Source organism: Neolamprologus multifasciatus, chromosome 3, assembly GCF_963576455.1.
Source record: "Neolamprologus multifasciatus chromosome 3, fNeoMul1.2, whole genome shotgun sequence".
Taxonomy (NCBI): Eukaryota; Metazoa; Chordata; class Actinopteri; order Cichliformes; family Cichlidae; genus Neolamprologus; species Neolamprologus multifasciatus.
The window spans coordinates 48,006,629-48,025,504 of record NC_140441.1 but is presented as its reverse complement, the minus strand read 5'-3'; the positions used below and the strand labels follow the sequence as shown (position 1 = coordinate 48,025,504).

Genomic DNA, 18,876 nt, shown 5'->3' with positions numbered 1-18,876 from the left:
CTGCGAAGTGACACCCTGATATAGTTCTGTGATCTGTGAAACAGTTCTGTGAATCACTGAGGCACTGTGTGTTTGTGTGTTCTTTGTCCTCAGAATTTTCAAATAACTTGAGATGTTTTATGATTATTAGCTATGTTGTGCCTGTACTATTTTGAACATACTGTCCACAGACTCTAGCTTTATTTTATGTTGATCGTATTAAAAGAAAGAAAACAATCTGAAGTTGTTGTTTTTAAGTTATATATACAATGATTTTACCAGTCCGGCCCACTTGAGAATAGACTTTTCTCCATGTGGCCCCTGAACTAAAATGAGTTTGACACCCCTGCTATAGACTCTGTGCACCTTAGCATATGCTACTTCCGGTGGGACACTCCTGTATAGTGCTTCGTTTCCAGTGTGATATTCGTGCCTTGTTTACAGTCTGGTTTTCCAAAACAAGTCAACCAAATGGACGAATAAGGCAGCAATTTACATTTCTCAAGATGTCTTGGGAATTTATCGAATACATCTGTAGATGATGTTCATCGCCTTGTCAATATTTTCCCCCTGCGCCTCAGAGCAAAAGAGAGAAAGGATTCAAATTCTATATTTCTTGTTTATTGCGGGGGGGATATGTTCTAAAAATAACCAGCGATTGGTAGCCAGCTTTATTTTTTACAATTATTTTAGATGTTTTAAGGCTGTAAAACCCATCACTACACACTTTGTACACTTTTCTCAGACAGGTATGAACAGTTTCACACTTTTCTCTCTTGTTTAAACTCTCAAAGTTCAAACCTTCGTAAAAAAAAAAAAGTCCATTATAGAATGAAACCAAAGATAAAAACCTGGTTTCCGTCCCAAACATTTATTTGAAAAATAAACATACAGTATATTTGTTTTCCTATAAATAATAATGACAGATTTTAGAACTAATGAATTTAACTTTAAGCTTAATTGCTTAATTTAAGCTTAATGCACCTAAGTAGATAGAAGGTCTGTCTTCTCTAAATTCTGAATAGAAAATGTTCAGAAAAATCAGTTGTTTCTGTCTAATATAAAGGAAGCTGAAATCTAGTATGTGTAACTCTACAAATTGTATAAGATGCATGAATTTTTAAAGTATATAAAAACAGGTCTTTTTGCGTCAAGTAATTTTCATGTTATACAAATTTTTACATGAAATTGATATTTTGAGCTATTTCACATTACTAAATCATGATTTTTTTGATAGCTCGTGTCCCGATGTACCCGCGCTTCTTCCACTCTTAATACGGAGGCATAAAACAAACCACTCGCCCCCGTTTTTCTCCACTCTGAATAAAATGTCAAAAATAAACCACACACTTCTGCCTTCTTTAGGCCAAATGAAAATATCAACCACAAACCACACAATTATTCCTTTTCAATTATATACTTAGCAAAAAAAATCAACAACTCTCTATTTTACAGGAGTTCTCTTAATAAAACTCCTCATGAAATGTTACGGCAACCGTAAAATCACAAACACAAGACTACAGCGTTTATTCAATATACTCAAAATATTACCCACAATCTCCGGCAAAATCAACAAAAGCTCTATTATGCTCTTTTCTTCAATAAACAACAACAAAATTCATCAAAACCACCCAATTCAGCGCTTCACCACATCACAAGCTTCAAACTTAAAAAACACTTGGAAAATTCACCACAATTTACCACAGTTCAGCAACACAACATCCGATCTTTCAGCTTTCCACCAGCAAATTTTACAGTTTTTATCCTCATGCACTCAGCTTTTGTATTAAATCACTTTCACACCACACCCACTTATAACCACGCAGTATAAACAACCAATTTACACTTAATTATATGCTCAGATGTGTATAAACATAACAAAAGACACCAGATGCCAAGACAAATTATTCAACATTTCCTTATCACATCTTCAAAACCTCTGTACCGGTACACCTAACTTTTTGACTATTTTAAAAGTCTCTAAGCCCAGGTTCGCCCACCTTGCTGGTCAATTGTAGCCGTTAACTGCCTGGGGCAGCGACCCGATTCCTAAGCCCTGTTTTAATTTATAAGCGCTCCCCGCAGCTGGACAGGAAGCTCCACTTACCAGCGTCTAAGTCTTCCACTTGCGCCTTAAAGCTTTACTTAAAGCTTACCTGTCAGCCACGTTGAATGGTGATGCCCGAGGGCCCCCCTCTGTCAGTTAAAAAGGGCGATAGAAAAGTGGTCCTTGACCACTTAGTTTTTAACGGGTGCTCGAAATCCCGCGGGAACTGCTTTCTGGCACAAAGTGGGCGATAAACAAACAAGAGAGAAATGCCGATCAGCTGATCATTGATCACTTTTAAGATTGAATGAGAGAAGAAGAGACAGCTGTGCAGCGTAAAGACACAGAATAACTCCAGCTTTGTGTCTTTTTTCATTCTAGCTGAAGTTCGGGACAAACTGTGTTCCTTTTCACCTCAATACGAAATGCGTAACATTTTCTCTGAATACGAGATGATTCAGTTTTTTAGGGGACGGTTGACAACTCTACTAACTAACCTTATGAATAAAATAAAGTTCACTATCAGTAGCATAGCACCCACCCAGCTGTAGAAACTCGTTGTGCTAGCTAGTAGCAGTACGAGTTATTGTAACTGACTGTAAAAAGTCAGCACAACGAAAATAAACTCCACCTAAACTTGGTTTATATCTGACCCAGATAGACTGCAGGTCATAACTTCTTACCTGAAGTCCAGTTCACCTGACACTCGGACCGGCCCCGCCTCGAATCTCTGCTCCTCTTGCATCACCTTTCCCTCATCCACCTGGCCTCTTGTGGCAGCTCCGCCATAGCCACCACCAAACAACTGAGTTATTTTTACACATCTGCCAGCATCTGGCCAATCCATCACCTTTCATTGTTTACACTGTAATAAAAATAAATGTAAAAAAAAAATCATGAGCCCATAAAAACGAAAAATAACCATCGGCCCACCGGGCAAATGCCCGGTATGCCCGATGGCCAGTCCAGCTATGCCCAAAATCACCACGGACATTTCAAAAGAAACTCTACTTAGTGGACGTTTAATTTAGCTTGATTTCCAATTCAGCACCCTTTGAATGTTTCCTTCAATCAACAGGCGGTGCCTTACCTTTTTCTATTATTGGGCCCGCCACTCAGTCGACCTGCTGGCTCCTGTCCGTCCGTTTGACCAAACCACTGGACCTCAGCCTCTTTCGTCCGAACCACTAAACAACGTCCCTCCTCAACCCCGGGTCAACGGCACCAAAAACTGTCCCAATTCGTGATTGAGGTGTGAGACAAACAACTGCTGGTCCAAGTGCGTCAAAGCAATGATTTTATTAAACACATGTGTGGAAAGATATACAGCACTATATTGGCAACACCGATCTTCCGTCAAAACATTCTTTGAGCATGGTTTTATTATGTCAGAGTTAACGCCCCTTCTCGTGTCAAACAAAACATCACATATATAGGTTATAATTAATGACAGTTCAACAAGTTTCCGTTTTCAGCAGCATTTTTCCCTATATGGTTATCTGGCTCCTCCAGAGGTTTCCTGTAGACCCTGCATCACTAGTTGCTAAGCAGAGAAAAAGCAAGATGTCTTTCACCTTTGCCCTAGAAATTATACTTAATGTCTATGTGTATGTAAGCATGTTAGGCATTCATTCGCAGCATAGAAGTAATTTCATCAATATATCAGTTCAGACATAACGCTGAACGATGCTTTTAACCTTCATTAGACTATATGCTCAACTCTATCATGAGCACAAATGCAATGTGTGTAATAACATGATTGAAACTGTATGTTTAATAAATGGAATAAATGTTTAATCAAATGGCACTGCTCAAAGCTAAATAAAAATGTAAAAGAATCAACATGATATAAAATGATATAAAACGATATAATCCCCACACTGGGAATAGAAGAACATATCATAAACACACTTTTAACACATTAGGAGAGACAAGAGTGTAGTAATAAGGGGACAGTTCAGACAAAATCAGAAGCTAAAACACAAACACACAAACTGTTTATACTGTTGAAACATAGGTTTGATTACAAGTGCATTATCTTTAAAAACCCCTCAGCTATGTCTGTCTTTTTTGTCTCATTGTCAAAATTTAGGTATAACGTGTATACTGGAATTGTGTCGCACTGTTAGATGGTTTGTCTTTGAGCTTTTGCATTATAGAACATATTTCTTCTAAGAGCTCCTTTAGAAGATTCCAAGCTTTTTCCAACTGTATCTTGGCTCTTTGAGAGAGAGGGAGTGACCTAACATAGCGCTCAAATATTTTCACCTCATCAGAAGTGTAGTATTTTTCTTCATTAGCTGTGACCATCTCATCTATTTTATCCAGGAGGCTTCGAACCTGCAGTCTATTTTCTCTCTTTTCATTGTCAAATACACAGTATCGGTCAGCACACAAGGATAGCAGTTTTGATACATGGCTGTTTGACTGCATGAGATCCTGCACGGGATTCCCTTTCAGCTTATCGCCGTGAGTAAAAAGCACCATTGAGTACTTTGAGGCATCACTGCCAAAAAATTTAGATAGCTTCTCCAAGAGTGCACAATCTGCTTCAGAGAATCTGCCTAATTGAACCACAAAGATGAAGGCATGTGGTCCTGGAGAGGCCATTACTGTCAACTTCATCAACTCCTCAAACAGCTCACGGTTAGACATAACTTCATTACTGATCCCTGGAGTATCAATCACTGTGACATGTCGACCCTCCACCATCACAGATTTAGCGGCACACTCAGTCGTGACTGCTGAAAAGTTACAGCTGGACTTAAACTTCTTAGATCCCAGGATGGTGTTTCCTGATGAACTCTTCCCAGCTCCAGGAAGACCAAATAGCACAATCCTCCTCTCCACTGGAACTGGATTGCTGGTAAGAGAAGCTGGAAAACAAGAAAAACAAATTCCTGAATGAGAACAATTAAGCTTTTCAACAACAACAGCCGTATACCTGCAGGCCTGACAACAGGAGATGCATCACTCCTGTAACACCTGTAACACTCAGCAGTCACCTCATTGTTCTGACACACACAACAAAACTATTGACTACACTACACACGATTTGCGCTAAACGTTGCAAATCTCTCACATCTCAAAACACCGCCGTCACTCCTAAAACTTCCTCCTTCCTAAACAACTAAATGCCATGTTGCCATATAGGGCTGCCACGATTAGTCGACTAGTCACGATTACGTTAACGATCGCCGACGACTGATTTAATAGTCGATGAGTCGTTTGAAGCTTTGTAAGATCCCAAAAGATGCAGGAATAAGTAGTAGGATTTAAGCGTGTAATAACGGACTGAAACAAAAGATGGCAGCACTGCATGTACAAGGATGCCAGCTGCTGTTAAATCCCGAAGAAGAAGAAACTGTGTCCCAGAATTCATAGGCTGTATCCCAATTCAGGGTGTGCAGCCTTAAAGGCCGCATTTTAAGGCCGATTACGTTACCGCGGCGCGACGAAGGCTGTCCCAATTCGAAAGCTGCTCGAAATGCGGCCCTCAAATGCGTCCTTAATTTCCCTGAATTTTAAGGATGTGGCGGTGTAGACTTCGTGGCCCAACATATCCCAGAATGCATAGCGCAGCGGTGGGTGTGGATAATTTTGCCGAAAAAAAAAAGGCAGATGAGGGGCACCCGAAGAGTAAACTTTAAGTAAGTACTGAATATTATGTCACTTATTTATGTGCAAATGTTTAATAACGAAGAACATTAAAACATTACTGTTGGCCACATGTCGGCAAAGTTATGTGACATAAGTGACGTTTGTACTAACTTGGTTTTAAAGCCTTTACTTTAAAATATACGCCGTTCAATAGCTGACCTTAATCTTACAGAGAATGATCAAAGCTCATGTAGAAACAAACAAACAAATGAACAAAATATTTTCTCCTTCATTTCTGTCAACATTTCCAGCCATTAGTATCATGGTTGCTAGGCAACATGAGCAGCGCAACGGAGGCTACACCGTCCCATTTCACAAGCCTTGCACTTCCGGCCTTAGCGGTCTTTAAGTACGCGGCCCTTGAGGATCGTTGAGGCTGCGTACCTTAAGGCTGCAGACCCTGAATTGGGATACAGCCATAGTGCAGCCCTGCTCAGTTTCTAACAACAGCGGCAGCTAGTTAGTTTTAATATTACAAAATTATTATTCTTTCTGGGTCACAAAATAAACATTTAACATGTTTTCATGCGTAAATGTAGCTGTGTAAATTTCAAATATCTGCTCAGTTTATCAAGACACCACATATTTTCAAAAGCGCTCCCACATTTTCGGAGACGTCCGTTTCCCACTAGCTCGATAGCGAGCCAGGGTCAAGGCTCATTAGAGCCGCTGAGAACACCGGACTCCAGGCAAGTCATTTTCAAACCACCGCCGTTTTTCGCTACTCAGGTTAAATATATATATAAGTCACTTAGATAACTTAAACATGCTACTGTTTGGCTTTTTTTCAGTGTTTTATTTGTTCCTGAGTAAATCGGTTTGGCTGAGATTAAAGTTTTTACACAGCTGAAATAACGTCAAGCAGACAGCTGATTATCAGAAGTGTGAGATGCCCGAGAATATACTCCGGTGTCCTGTTATATTTTAGATAGCAAGGAGTTTATTAAACTTCACCGAAACAATCTGCAAATTTCATTAAAATTTAATAAACTATCATCTTGTCTTTATTTTTAGTTAGCACATACCTTAAACACTTAAAGCTGTAAGCTAATGATAGTTATATAAGAGCAGATGCTGCCGGTGCAATAAGATGTACGTTTTACTTCAAAATGGATGATCTGATTAGTCGACTAATCGCAAAAATAATCGGTGACTAGTCGACTACCAAAATAATCGTTTGTGGCAGCCCTATTGCCATACCATTTTTTCATTGGTCCACATGGTGCATTTTTCCACCAATAGGAAAGGCTGGTGTTTTTGGTTTTGTTTTTGCTCGCAGGCTTTCGAGCGTTTTCCTTATAAAATGCAGTTTTTACTGTTTCTTCCCGCAGTAAATATAAACAACGATAGTATTCACGAAGAAAACCAAACATTGCAGATATTCTTATCATAACTCTGGTTTTACGTGGCCGATCAACACAATTTAAAAACTGGTATAAAGTCCACACTTTTTCCGTCAATTGTTCCGTCTGTCCTGCTCACATCTCCAATGGTTTTCCATGTTGTCATTAACGTGGCTTCACTCCACATCAGCCACACCGCTTTGCTCGCTAAAACACCGGTGTCGGCACATAAGGACGCTGTCATAGCCTGTCAATGACGTTGATTAGCTGCATATATACGAATGTAAATCTCATCATTGGCTGGACTATGGAATAAGGTGGGATCGTTCTAATCCCATACGGGAGCAGCCAGTCACTTACTGACTAACAATGCAAAACAGAATTGTTAATGTATTTACTTTCATTTCAATTCAGGTTAGATTTTATTTTTAGATTTTATGTATAATCGCAACATTTTCATTTTGTTTTGTGACCATGATTTGTGTAAAGCGATTAAATTTAAAATAATCTAAAAAGAAAGAAAGAAAGAAAGAAAGAAAGAAATTTTGGCATTGGGGTAAAAATTAAAAAAAAAAAAAAAAAGGTATGAAGAGCAGCAACCCTACAATATTGATTATTTTTCCTTTTCTTGTAGACCTGGTATTTTTTCACCAGCATATTGTTCATATCCAAGGAGAACATGAGCTGGTGAGGCTACAGTAGCCACTGTACAATATATAGTTGTTTAAGACCTCAGTAACATTAGAGGAAATATAGGTCGACAGCCTCAGTGTGACCATGAATGGTTGGCAGTGGTTGGCAACAGATTGCTCTTTTTTTTTTTATTAGACTAATTGCTAGCAATTACAGTGATAGGTCACGCTAGCTTTGCAGAGAAACAACAGGCTACAAAAAGCAGCACATATCATGGCAAGAAGCTTGGGCTACCTACAAATTTTTAAAAGAAAAAAATTCCACAAAATCATTGAAATAATATGTGTTTTATCTGACTGACTGAAAAGAAACTAGAAGTTAGCAGGCTGGAATGGACATTTTGCTAATTAGAGACCCCTATCAAGGATACTTGCTGTGTGTCTGAATAACCACTATTCATCCTGTGAAATCAGTATTTTAAATTAGGCTATCTTATACCTATAGTCAAGGTAGATGAGTTATGTTAAACAGCTGTAGAACATAAATGTATTCCTTAGTCTAGGATGTGTGCAAAATATGTAACTTAGTTTTCCTTATATTTAGGTTAAAGAATATGACCCCCTTTGCAGTATATTCTTATAGTATGATTAGACCAAATGTCTCAGTATATTTTGTTAGTAGGATAGACAAAAGTTCAAGTATATCTCTGGGGATTAAAAGAATGTGACCATCCTTTGGGTTCTGTTAGACAGGTGGGCGCCACCATTTATCTGCTGTGAATGTTTTACACTGTTTTCTTGTCATGTCAGAGTGCTTAAATCATTCTCTGAGAATGTTGTGTGCAAAAGACCTTGTGCCGATAATAGCAGAAACAGACCACATTCTGTGCCCCCACCCTTGTAGGGGGTAGAAAGACAGGGAGCCCGAGGTCATAACTTAGGCGCCATGACAGATAAGAGAGTGTGAATGTTTAGGTTTACGACCAGGTGGGGGCCGGTAGAAAAGTATAAGAAGCTGTGTAACACATCGCCATTTTGAGACTTGCTGTGACCCTCTCTGCATCTCTCCCCATCATGATGGTTGTTATGCTCAGTGTGTGAAAATTGTATGGAAATAAAGGATTGTTGATTGAGCATTTATACACAGAGTAAGTGTCCTTCCTTCAGCCCAAAGATTCAAAGAACTGGGAGAATTCAACAACCCTCCTGTGAGTCAGGCTTTCTGCAAATTCAACTACTAAATGCAATGGTAGTTGAAGTTCTGAGTTTTGAAAAATATCTCCATCCATATGTAAATTAAAAAGGATAGTCTCAAGAACTTGCAAGAGCATGTCAAAGCAACAGGTGGCAATATGATCCAAACTGAAGAAATGTTGGCTAATCAAAAACTTAATAACAGGGCACTCAGTGTGACGTGTAAAAGGAGATAAAGTCACACGACTTTGGTGTTATGAGACACAATCTCAGTTTTCTTCTCCGCATACAAACACAAAAATAAAGTTTCTCAAAATCTTGATGCTGGCAGGAGTTTTTTCAAAAGCTTAAAAGATTGGCTGCAGACAAACACAAAGCCCATCTCCTCAGTATAAACTCAAGTAACTGACATTCACAACTCTGAGCTGTTCACTTGGAGTCTTGAGCGGTGACAGAGTCAATTACAGACACATGGAGAAGTGGGCAGGCTGTGCAGAGCAGTGGGGGAATGGTAGCTGAACTGAGCAGAGACTCCAGAGTGTGGAGAACCAATCCACATGTATTTTTTTATTATTATTATTTTACATCAAGAAGAGTCCACTTACAGCTGTCAGGACCCTCTGAGTTTGGGATTACGCTGTACAAGGAACATTATGTCAGACTATTACCACTTTCATGGCATTCCTTAGGACATAATAATTTCTCCAGGGTCACCTTTGTTTACATTTCCTCCTTGGCTTGCCGCTGTGAAGAACCAACCACAGAGGCAAAAGCGTGGCTGCTGGACGGGCCCGCTAGCACGGCTAAAGAAACAGCCATTTAAGCCACCTTTTCCAAGTGTTTTCCTCTCCAACATCAGGTCCTGAGATTAGACACTGCAGTCAACAAGTGTGTACGGGACAGCAGCATAATATTACTCACAGAGACTCGGACTCGACTATTGAGCTAGCAGGCCACACAGTCCACTGTCACGACAGGAACGGCCACTCTGGTTAGAACAGAGGAGCGGGTCTATGCATCTACACCAATGACAGCTGGTGCAAAAACACAAAGACTGTAGACAGCCATTGTTCCCCGGATTTGGAATATTTGACTGTGAAATGCAGACCCACGAGTTTACTGTTGTCATGGTAACGTCTGTGTATGTACCACCCGATGCTAATGCTAACTCAGCCATGGAGGATCTGCACAAAACAATAAGCAGTCAGCAGAACTCCCATCCAAACGCAGTGCACATTATAGCTGGGGACTTCAACCATGCTGGTTTAAGGTCAGTATTCCCCAGATTTGAACAGCATATTAAATGTGCAACGAGGGGGAAAAACACACTAGATAAAGCCTACAGCAACATCCAAAAAGGCTACAGAGCAACCCCTCTACCACATCTAGGTTTGTCAGACCACATGTCCATGCTGCTGATCCCTGCATACACTCCCGTTAGGAGAAGAGCCCCCCCCAGTCACAAAGACTATGAAAAGCTGGCCAGAAGGTGCATCACATCAGCTGCAGGACTGTTTTGAAAACACGGACTGGAGCATGTTCGAACATCAGGACCTGGAAGAGCACACAATATCAGTGCTCTCATATATTAACTTCTGTGTGTCATTGTGCACAAATGTCTCTGGGTGTATTCCAACCACAAAACTTGGTTGACTAAAGAGGTCCAGGTCCTGCTGAAGCAACGTGATGCCACTTTTAGATCTGGTGATGGTATGCAGTACAGTGCAGCCAGATCTGAGTTGAAAAGAGGCATCAGAGAGGCCAAGGCAGCGTACAAGAGAAGGATTGAAGACCACTTCAGCCACAACAACTCACGACAGGTATGGGAAGGAGTTCAGCACTTAACCAACTACAAACCTGCCAATACCACGTTGACTGAGGGTAACGCAGCGCTTGCGAAGGAGCTGAACCACTTCTTTGCACGCTTTGAGGTGAAGGGACCAGAGGCAGCAGCAGCAAAAACATCGGACAGCAGCAGCAGCCCAAGCCTCATAGTGCAGGAATATGAGGTGAGGCGCACACTGAGGGCAGTGAACCCCAGGAAGGCCACCGGTCCAGATGGGGGGACCGGAAGAGTCCTAAAAGAGTGTGCAGACCAGCTGGCTGGGGTCTTCACTAAGATCTTCAACACTTCACTGTCCCAGTCCTGCATCCCGTGTGCCTAAAGTCAGCTACATTTGTCCCACTGCCAAAGCGTACTGCCAAACGTACGACCAGTTGCTCTAACACCTGTTATAATGAAGTGCTTCGAGAAACTGGTCCGACGTCACATCATGTCCTGGCTGCCACCCACACTCGACCCACTCCAGTTCGCATACAGAGCTAACAGATCAACTGAAGACGCCATTGTTACAACGCTCCACACCACCATCTAATTATTATCTAATAGTTAAACTGGTGGAAATCGGACTGCCTTCTACCACCTGCCGCTGGATCAGAGACTTCCTCTCAGACCGTGTACAGAGAGTTAGAGTGGGGCCTCATCTTTCCTCAGCCCTCAGCCTCAACACTGGCTCTCCACAAGGCTGTGTACTGAGTCCCCTACTGTACACTCTGTACACACATGACTGTGTTAGTACCCACCCTGATGATACCACTGTGGTGGGGCTCATCTATGGGGGAGACGAGACGGCGTACAGAGCTGAAGTTCAGAGGCTGTCAGATTGGTGTTTAGATAACAACCTGGACCTCAATACCACCTAGACAAAATAGCTGGTAGTCGACTTCAGAAGGAGGAAGTCTGAGCTGCAGCCTGTCAGCATCAATGGGGAGTGCGTGGAAAGGGTCTCCAGATTCAAGTTCCTGGGTGTGCACATAGATACAGACCTCCAACGGAGCTCAAACACCTCTGCAGTTTGTCTGAGAATCCTCAGAAAAATAGACCTGAAGAAGGAGCTGCTGATCATCTTTTCCCGCTGCTCCATTGAAAGTGTGCTGACATACTGCATCTGTGTGTGGTTCTCCAGCTGCACCATGTCACACAAAACGGCACTTCAGAGGGTCATTAATATGGCCCAAAAAATCATTGGTCATCCTCTTCCCTCCCTGAAGAACCTGTACAGCACTCGCTGTCTCCAGAGGGCACGCAGCATCCTACGGGACTGCACACACCCAGCACATCAGGTGTTTGAGCTGCTGCCGTCTGGCAGGAGATTCAGGCTGCTGAGGTCCTGGACAAACAGACTCTAAAAGGACAGCTTTTACAACAGGGCAACAGCCCTAATCAATGCAAATAGCGGACCTGATTACCTCCCTGGACTTTTTGGAGGGTAACAACAATAACAATAATAATATTTATTAAAAAGACAAGGTGCAATATTAATTAATGTGCAATAATAACAGTGTGCAATACACATACACTTATTCTTCATTTTATTACTGAGTTAAGTTACTGTGTCGTGTTGTATGTAGTGCCGACATGTGACAGTTTTCCAATTTCATTGAACTATAATACTATGTATGATTGTACAATGACAATAAAGAGTTATCTTATCTTAACTACTATTTAATTGTAACCTAGTACCTTGTGAATGGTATTGTTGGTTCCTGGTGTGAAGCTCATTCCACTTCTGAAGCAGATCTTCGACTTGTTTCTGTCCTCCTTCCTTATTGTTGAACACATGGTGCCGTCTTCCAAACTTTTCAGCAAGTGGTGGAAGTGGACCTTGTGGGTCTTCTTTGATAAAATCCTCTATGGGCATATCCAAGTCATCTCCTCTGGTGAAGAGCAGAAAGCTGTTCTTCAGTTCCTGATCCCCAATGACTTTCATTGCTGCCTCGACAGCACGTTTTTGTTCATCTGTGAATCGATCAATTTTAACTACTACTAGGAACAAACAATTTCTGGAGGACTGAAGCCGTTCTTGAAAGTAAGTTTTTATTTTCTCCTCTGATCCATCACATAAAATTCCTGGAGTGTCAATTACTGAGATCTGTTTCCCAAACAAAACTTTACTTGTCTTTGAGATTTCAGTTGTAACTGATTTTAAGGTTTGCCTAGATTCAAACACCACCTCTCCTAAAATGGTGTTTCCAGATGCACTTTTCCCAGTCCCTGTGTGTCCAAGAAGAATGATGGTGAGACTCTGATCCATGTCTGAACATCAGCAAATCTGCATGAGAAAACAGAGAACATCAATTGTACAATTTCACAGGTCCTGAAGGTCCAACAAGTCTGAAAGCAAAAAAGATTTTAATCAGCTTCCAAACATTATCTGGGGCCAGGTCGCAGGGGCAGCAGCCTATGCAAAGAAGCCCAGACCTCCTTCTCCCCAGCCACCTTGTCCAGACCACCCAAGAGATATAATCTCTCTGGCCCTGGTTTTTCTGTGACAGGATCTGGCACTGGCCTCCAGGGATGGCTGCATATTCTAAAGTGGCCTCCAATGAGATGACAGTGCCAGCAGTGGCCCACAGCTCATTTAAGTTTGACACCCCTGTTTTACATACTTGATTGCAAATTCTGGAGGCTTACTGCAGATTTTTCTAACAAAAAATCTGCAGTAAGCCTCCAGAATTTTCCACCCGTGTACGTGCGGACGCAGCATAAAAGAGTTAGTAGTTTATTTTCTTACTACCTGCAGATTACTTTTATTTGCTTAATTGTTTACTAAATGTTTGAGGTGTGAAATAAACCGCAATGGAGCAAAATATGGGTGTGTGTGGTTGGAGGATGTGTTTGCGCACGTGTGCGCGCGCAAGGGGGGGGGGGGCGTGAATATTTTTCTTGTAAACCAAAGGGGGGCCCAGCAACCACTGGAGAACCACTGGAGTAACGTAACGGAATACATTACAAAATACATTTTGGGGCATGTAATCTGTAATCTATAGTGGAATACATTTTAAAAGTAACCTTCCCAACACTGCCAGTTCTGTCCTCTGCATGCTGGGGCATCAGCAGGTTGGGGGATTAACAAAGTATTCTGATTCTGAAGATTTGTTTGAAATATTAAAAGCCAAATACTAAAGAATTCTTTATGGAGACACAAACTTGCCCTCACTACAATGTCCAAAAACAATTTCCAGCAGACGTTAATGTCCCTGACATTAATGCCTGTCCCTGAAGTACACTTCATTTTTACTTTCTGGTCATTTAGATAAAAGCAATAAAACGAAACCTAACAATCGCATAAATATCAAACACAGGATATCTGTATTATTTACCCAATAAAACAAGGAGATTCTCAGTGTGACTGAAAGCAACGTCAGCTGCAATAATATATTACTAAGTATTATCATGTGATATAATATATTCAGTGCAAGGGCGTAGATTTGGCATGGACGGAAGAGACATGTCCCCACCAATAATTTGATCTCTTCGAGTAAAGAAAAGCAAAACCGATAGAAAAAAAAAGCGATCTGTCAACGTCTCATTCACCTAGCGGTGCAGAAAGAGTTAAATTACGTTCTCTACTGGAGTCCTATATCATGTGACAAATATGGCCAATGTGATTGGCTGAGCCTTTCAGGGAGCTCTGTTTAATAGTGATGTGCGATACCACTGATTTCCTTTCCGATCCGATACCAAGTAATATTCAGGGTGGTATCGACGATACTGATCCGATACCGATACTTTGTACAAAAACTTATTTTATTTATTGTATCTCAAATTATAGCGTCATAATGATTACAGGACATCAGATTACTTGTTCTTATCACTTAATAATGCAGAGTTCATCATACAGAAATAAAAAAACTGAAGTTGTGCAGTATTTGAACACCTTGCCTGCCTGCAGCACTAAAGGACTTGTCTCGCCCTAGCAGCACCTGTCCCTCTCCTTCTCTTCAGTTCATCTCAACATACGCTCGTCATATTCTGTGATATGATTTACTCTGAGGTGTTTGACAAGGTTAGTGATGTTGCCACAACCATACATGCCAACCCTCCCGATTTTTCCGGGAGAATCCCGAATTTCAGTGCCCCTCCCAAAAATCTCCCAGAGCCACCATTCTCCCGAATTTCTCCCAATTTTCCACGCGGACAACAAAATTGAAAAACCATATCCCAGATTGGCCCAGCCAATTCCAGTTTCCAACTAAGCAGCGACTTAGTTTTAATATGACTCTTTTTTCTCTTTCTGTGTTTGAGTGAGTGATATGTTTTATTGATTAGCATTCAAATATCTCAGTGAAGACAGAACAAAGATCTACCACAAAGCAAGAAAGCATGAGACAAGGCTAATCAAAAGGTATTGGCTGAAGCATTTGCTTATTACGCCAACCATTTTAACAAAAGATCTTTTTGCATGCAGCTCCTGTACACAGGGCTCGAAGCAAATAATAAAACAAAGCAAAAACAAAACAAACAAACAAGAAAAAAAAAAAAAACTTTCCACCTTAGATAAGTAACTACATCAAAGCAAAAGAATCAAGAGGTTTTTTTGTTTGTTTGTTTGTTTTTTGATATATATATTTTTCTAATACTCTATTTTTAAACATATTTTTAAACAAGGAAAATGAACTACACCTTTTTAAATCACTGTCATAACTATTCCACAGGTTAAGTCCTCTAACAGAAACACATCTCTGCTTTATATTTGTCCTTATCTTGTTTTTTTTAAAGAAATCTGTTCCCCTTAAGTCATATTGACTCTCTCTGACTTTGAACAGCTTCTGAGTACTGGGGCAAAGCAAGTTATTTTGTGCTTTATACATTATCTGTGCCATTTTATATTCAACTAAATCATAAAATTTCAGGGTATTCAGATTAATAAACAAAATGTTAGTTGGTTCTATATAGTGTGATTGGTTTATAATTCTTATAGCTCTTTTTTGTAACTTGAAAATAGGAAGAGTGTTCGTTTTATATGCATTACCCCATATCTCCAGACAGTAAGTCATATATGGAAGCAACAGAGTACAATAGAGGGTCGCAAAAGAACTTTTAAAATATTTTCAGGTGAGAATGTAGCTGTGTAAACTTCAAATATCTGAGCCGACATATCGTCTTCAAACCCCGTGGTCTTTCACTACTCGGGTTAAACATGATATATAAGTCACTTTGATAACTTAAATATGTTATTGTTTGGCTTTTTCAGTGTTTTATTTGTTTGTGAGTAAATTAGTTTGGCTGAGATTAAAGTTATTAGATTAGATTAAATTAAATTTAACTTTATTAATCCCTCGGGAGGGTTCCTCCGGGGTTTTCACAAAGCTGAATAAACGTCAAACAGAAAACTGATTAAACAGAAGTGTGAGACGGTCGAGAGTTTAAGTCAGTGCCCGGTTATATTTTAGATAGCAAGGAGCAGACGGCAAGTTTCACTCCACCGAGGGAGCCTGTGACGTACCCGGCTTTCTTTAGACTGCGAAGGCCGGGTCCTCAGGTGGAAGCAGCCTCTGAATTTGGACACCCCCGCTGTTTCCGGGCCGGCCAATAATAACGGTGACATTTAACGTATTTTATCCGATAAATAAACCCTGTAAAATGTATTTATTATTAGGAGGACGGCAGCAAAACGGAAGATCCTGGATATAAGAAAGTATTTTTCAAAGAAACCTGTAAGTCACTTAAAGTCAAGTTCACTCATAAAATCTGTCCATCATAATAACGTTACAGGCTATGCAAGGCAATACATGCCAACCCTCCCGTTTTTTCTCGGACAATCCCGAATTTCAGTGCCCCTCTTATTACTCTTTCTGGGTTGCAAAATAAACATTTAAAACATTTTCAGGCGAGAATGTAGCTGTGCAAACTTCAAATATCTGAACCGGGGAGAACAGCAAATTCCCGGCACATCGTTTTAGGCTTTGGCCCACATCAGTCTAAAATTGTATGTAACCATGAATAATGTGTTGCCATGGCCACCAGGAGACTGGACAGTATAGATGTAAAACAAATATGCCAGCAGTTTATCTCATTTAATGGAAGGAGAAGGCATGTGTTTGGCTCCTTCACATACTTACATACATACACGTTACTTTGTGGTCATCTTAGATGAGTCGTTTTATGGACAAAAACCACCAGGTCATTCAGTGTTCCCTTAGTGCTAATGTATAAGAGATGTTGGTGTACTATAACTGAAGTAATGTTGTTAAGTCCTTAAAGTCATATTCTTTTATTCTCATGAATGTATTTTAAGCTATTTTTATTTTTGTATGATACCTGATTTATATGGAATATGGCTGAAGTAAACATAAGTACAAAATACTTAGTCAGTCATTTGTTTAATAGTAACTTAACATTATCCATCCATCCATTCGCTTCCGCTTATCCTTTTCAGGGTCGCGGGGGGCGCTGGAGCCTATCCCAGCTGTCATAGGGCGAGAGGCGGGGTACACCCTGGACAGGTCGCCAGTCTGTCGCAGGGCCAACACACCGGGACAGACAACCATTCACACTCACATTCATTCGCACATTCACACCTAGTGACAATTTGGATTATCCAATTAACCTATCCCCACAAGCTGCATGTCTTTGGACGGTGGGAGGAAGCCGGAGTACCCGGAGGGAACCCACGCAAACACGGGGAGAACATGCAAACTCCACACAGAAAGACCCCAGCCTGATGTTGGAATTGAACTCAGGACCTTCTTGCTGTGCGGCAACAGTGCTAACCACCGTGCCACCGTGCTGCCCTGCTTTCTAACGACATTCACACACATTCATACTCCGATGGACGCATCGGAGAGCAAGTTGGGGTTAGTATCTTGCCCAAGGATACTTGACATGCAGACTGGAGGAGCCAGGGATCGAACCACCGACCTTCCGATCAGTAGGTGACCTGCTCTACCTCCTGAGCTACAGCCACCCACTTAACATTATATAATTCACATATAGAACTATGAATTGCAATTTTAAATGGTTTAAAAGCAGGTAGAATAGCATATGTAGGCAAGTATATTTAAAAAAAAAAAACAGAAAGCAAGTGGAAATCTCGGTAAGTTTATTATTCAGTGATTCAGTTTTCTGCTCTCTGTATTGAGGTGACTTTAACGTCCAGCCTGATGAAGTATTGAGTGAGGATTATAAAGGAGTGAAGGAGGCTCGCTTTTCTAGGTTAGGTCCGTGTTACTTTCACTTTTACACAAAATGGAGACTCGCGGGGAAAGAAGGGTTAATCCTTATGCACAATGTTCCACAAAATATAAATACATACAGTGTCGTGATTTGCGGCTCTGCATGGCTATCAACTGTCCATCTATGGCGCCTGTAAGTGCACCTCGTAAAAGCGGCTATCTATACTCCGAAAGATACAAGGTTGTTAAAGGAGGTTTTGGTGGTTTCCTTTTTTACATAAACAGGTCTGTCCTCATTCTTTTTAGCGTTTTAATCACTCAGTGCTATGTCCACCTCACAAGAAATATAATTTTGTGATTGTATAAATACAATTTCACAAAAGGTTTGTTCAACACATCACCAGCACCCTTTGAGAGAGTTTTTGTGATTTATACAAAGTAAAGTGATACACAATATAAGCAATACTCAGGCATATTTACATATTTTTGTTATAACAACCAAGCTGTTACCAATATAGGGGAGACCAGGGATAGTTGTAACGTGGGTCAGCTGTAACACTTCAATAAAATACTTAGTCAGTCATTTGTTTAATAGTAACTTAACATTATATAATTCACATATAAAACTATGAATTGTAATTTTAAATGGTTTAAAAGCATGTAGAATAGCATATGTAGGCAAGTATATTTCTCCTTATTTTTTTATCAAGAAGCAAAGACGAAAAGGAAAAAAAAAGAAACAGGGCAGGGTTCGGTGGTTGAATCTACGCCCTTGACTCAGTGCAATTTTTGGTTGATGGACGACAGAAGCGACAAAATTAAGTACTTCAAGAGAAACAAACAAAAGAAAACAGTCAAGTACATGAAAACAGATTTCATTTCAACTGCATAAGTGACAGCACACGTTAGAATAAATAAAGAACCAAACAAACCGAAAAACTGACCTAAAGCAGAGAGCTCCTCTTCCTCCTTTTTGTGGCGCACTTATTTTAGGCAGTGCTGCTGGCTCCGGATGTGACTTTAAAAAAATAAAAGCACTAGACGCACTTTTCGTGGTTTCCCT

At 40.6% G+C, this 18,876-nt stretch overlaps 2 protein-coding genes across 2 annotated transcripts in view; one reads left to right on the top strand and one right to left on the bottom strand.

Moving 5' to 3' along the window:
- LOC146523743 (protein NLRC3-like) overlaps positions 1 to 18,876 on the top strand; it is a 183,412-nt gene that overhangs the window by 29,113 nt on the left and 135,423 nt on the right. The gene's annotated exons all lie outside the window — the stretch shown is intronic.
- Positions 3,311 to 18,845, bottom strand: LOC146523752 (GTPase IMAP family member 8-like). The gene is made up of 3 exons (XM_085154000.1): positions 18,758 to 18,845; positions 12,379 to 12,967; positions 3,311 to 4,902 (listed from the first exon to the last, which is right to left on the bottom strand). The coding sequence occupies exons 2-3, from the start codon at positions 12,947 to 12,949 to the stop codon at positions 4,115 to 4,117; spliced, it is 1,359 nt and encodes a 452-aa protein (XP_085010126.1). The 5' UTR covers positions 12,950 to 12,967; positions 18,758 to 18,845; the 3' UTR covers positions 3,311 to 4,114.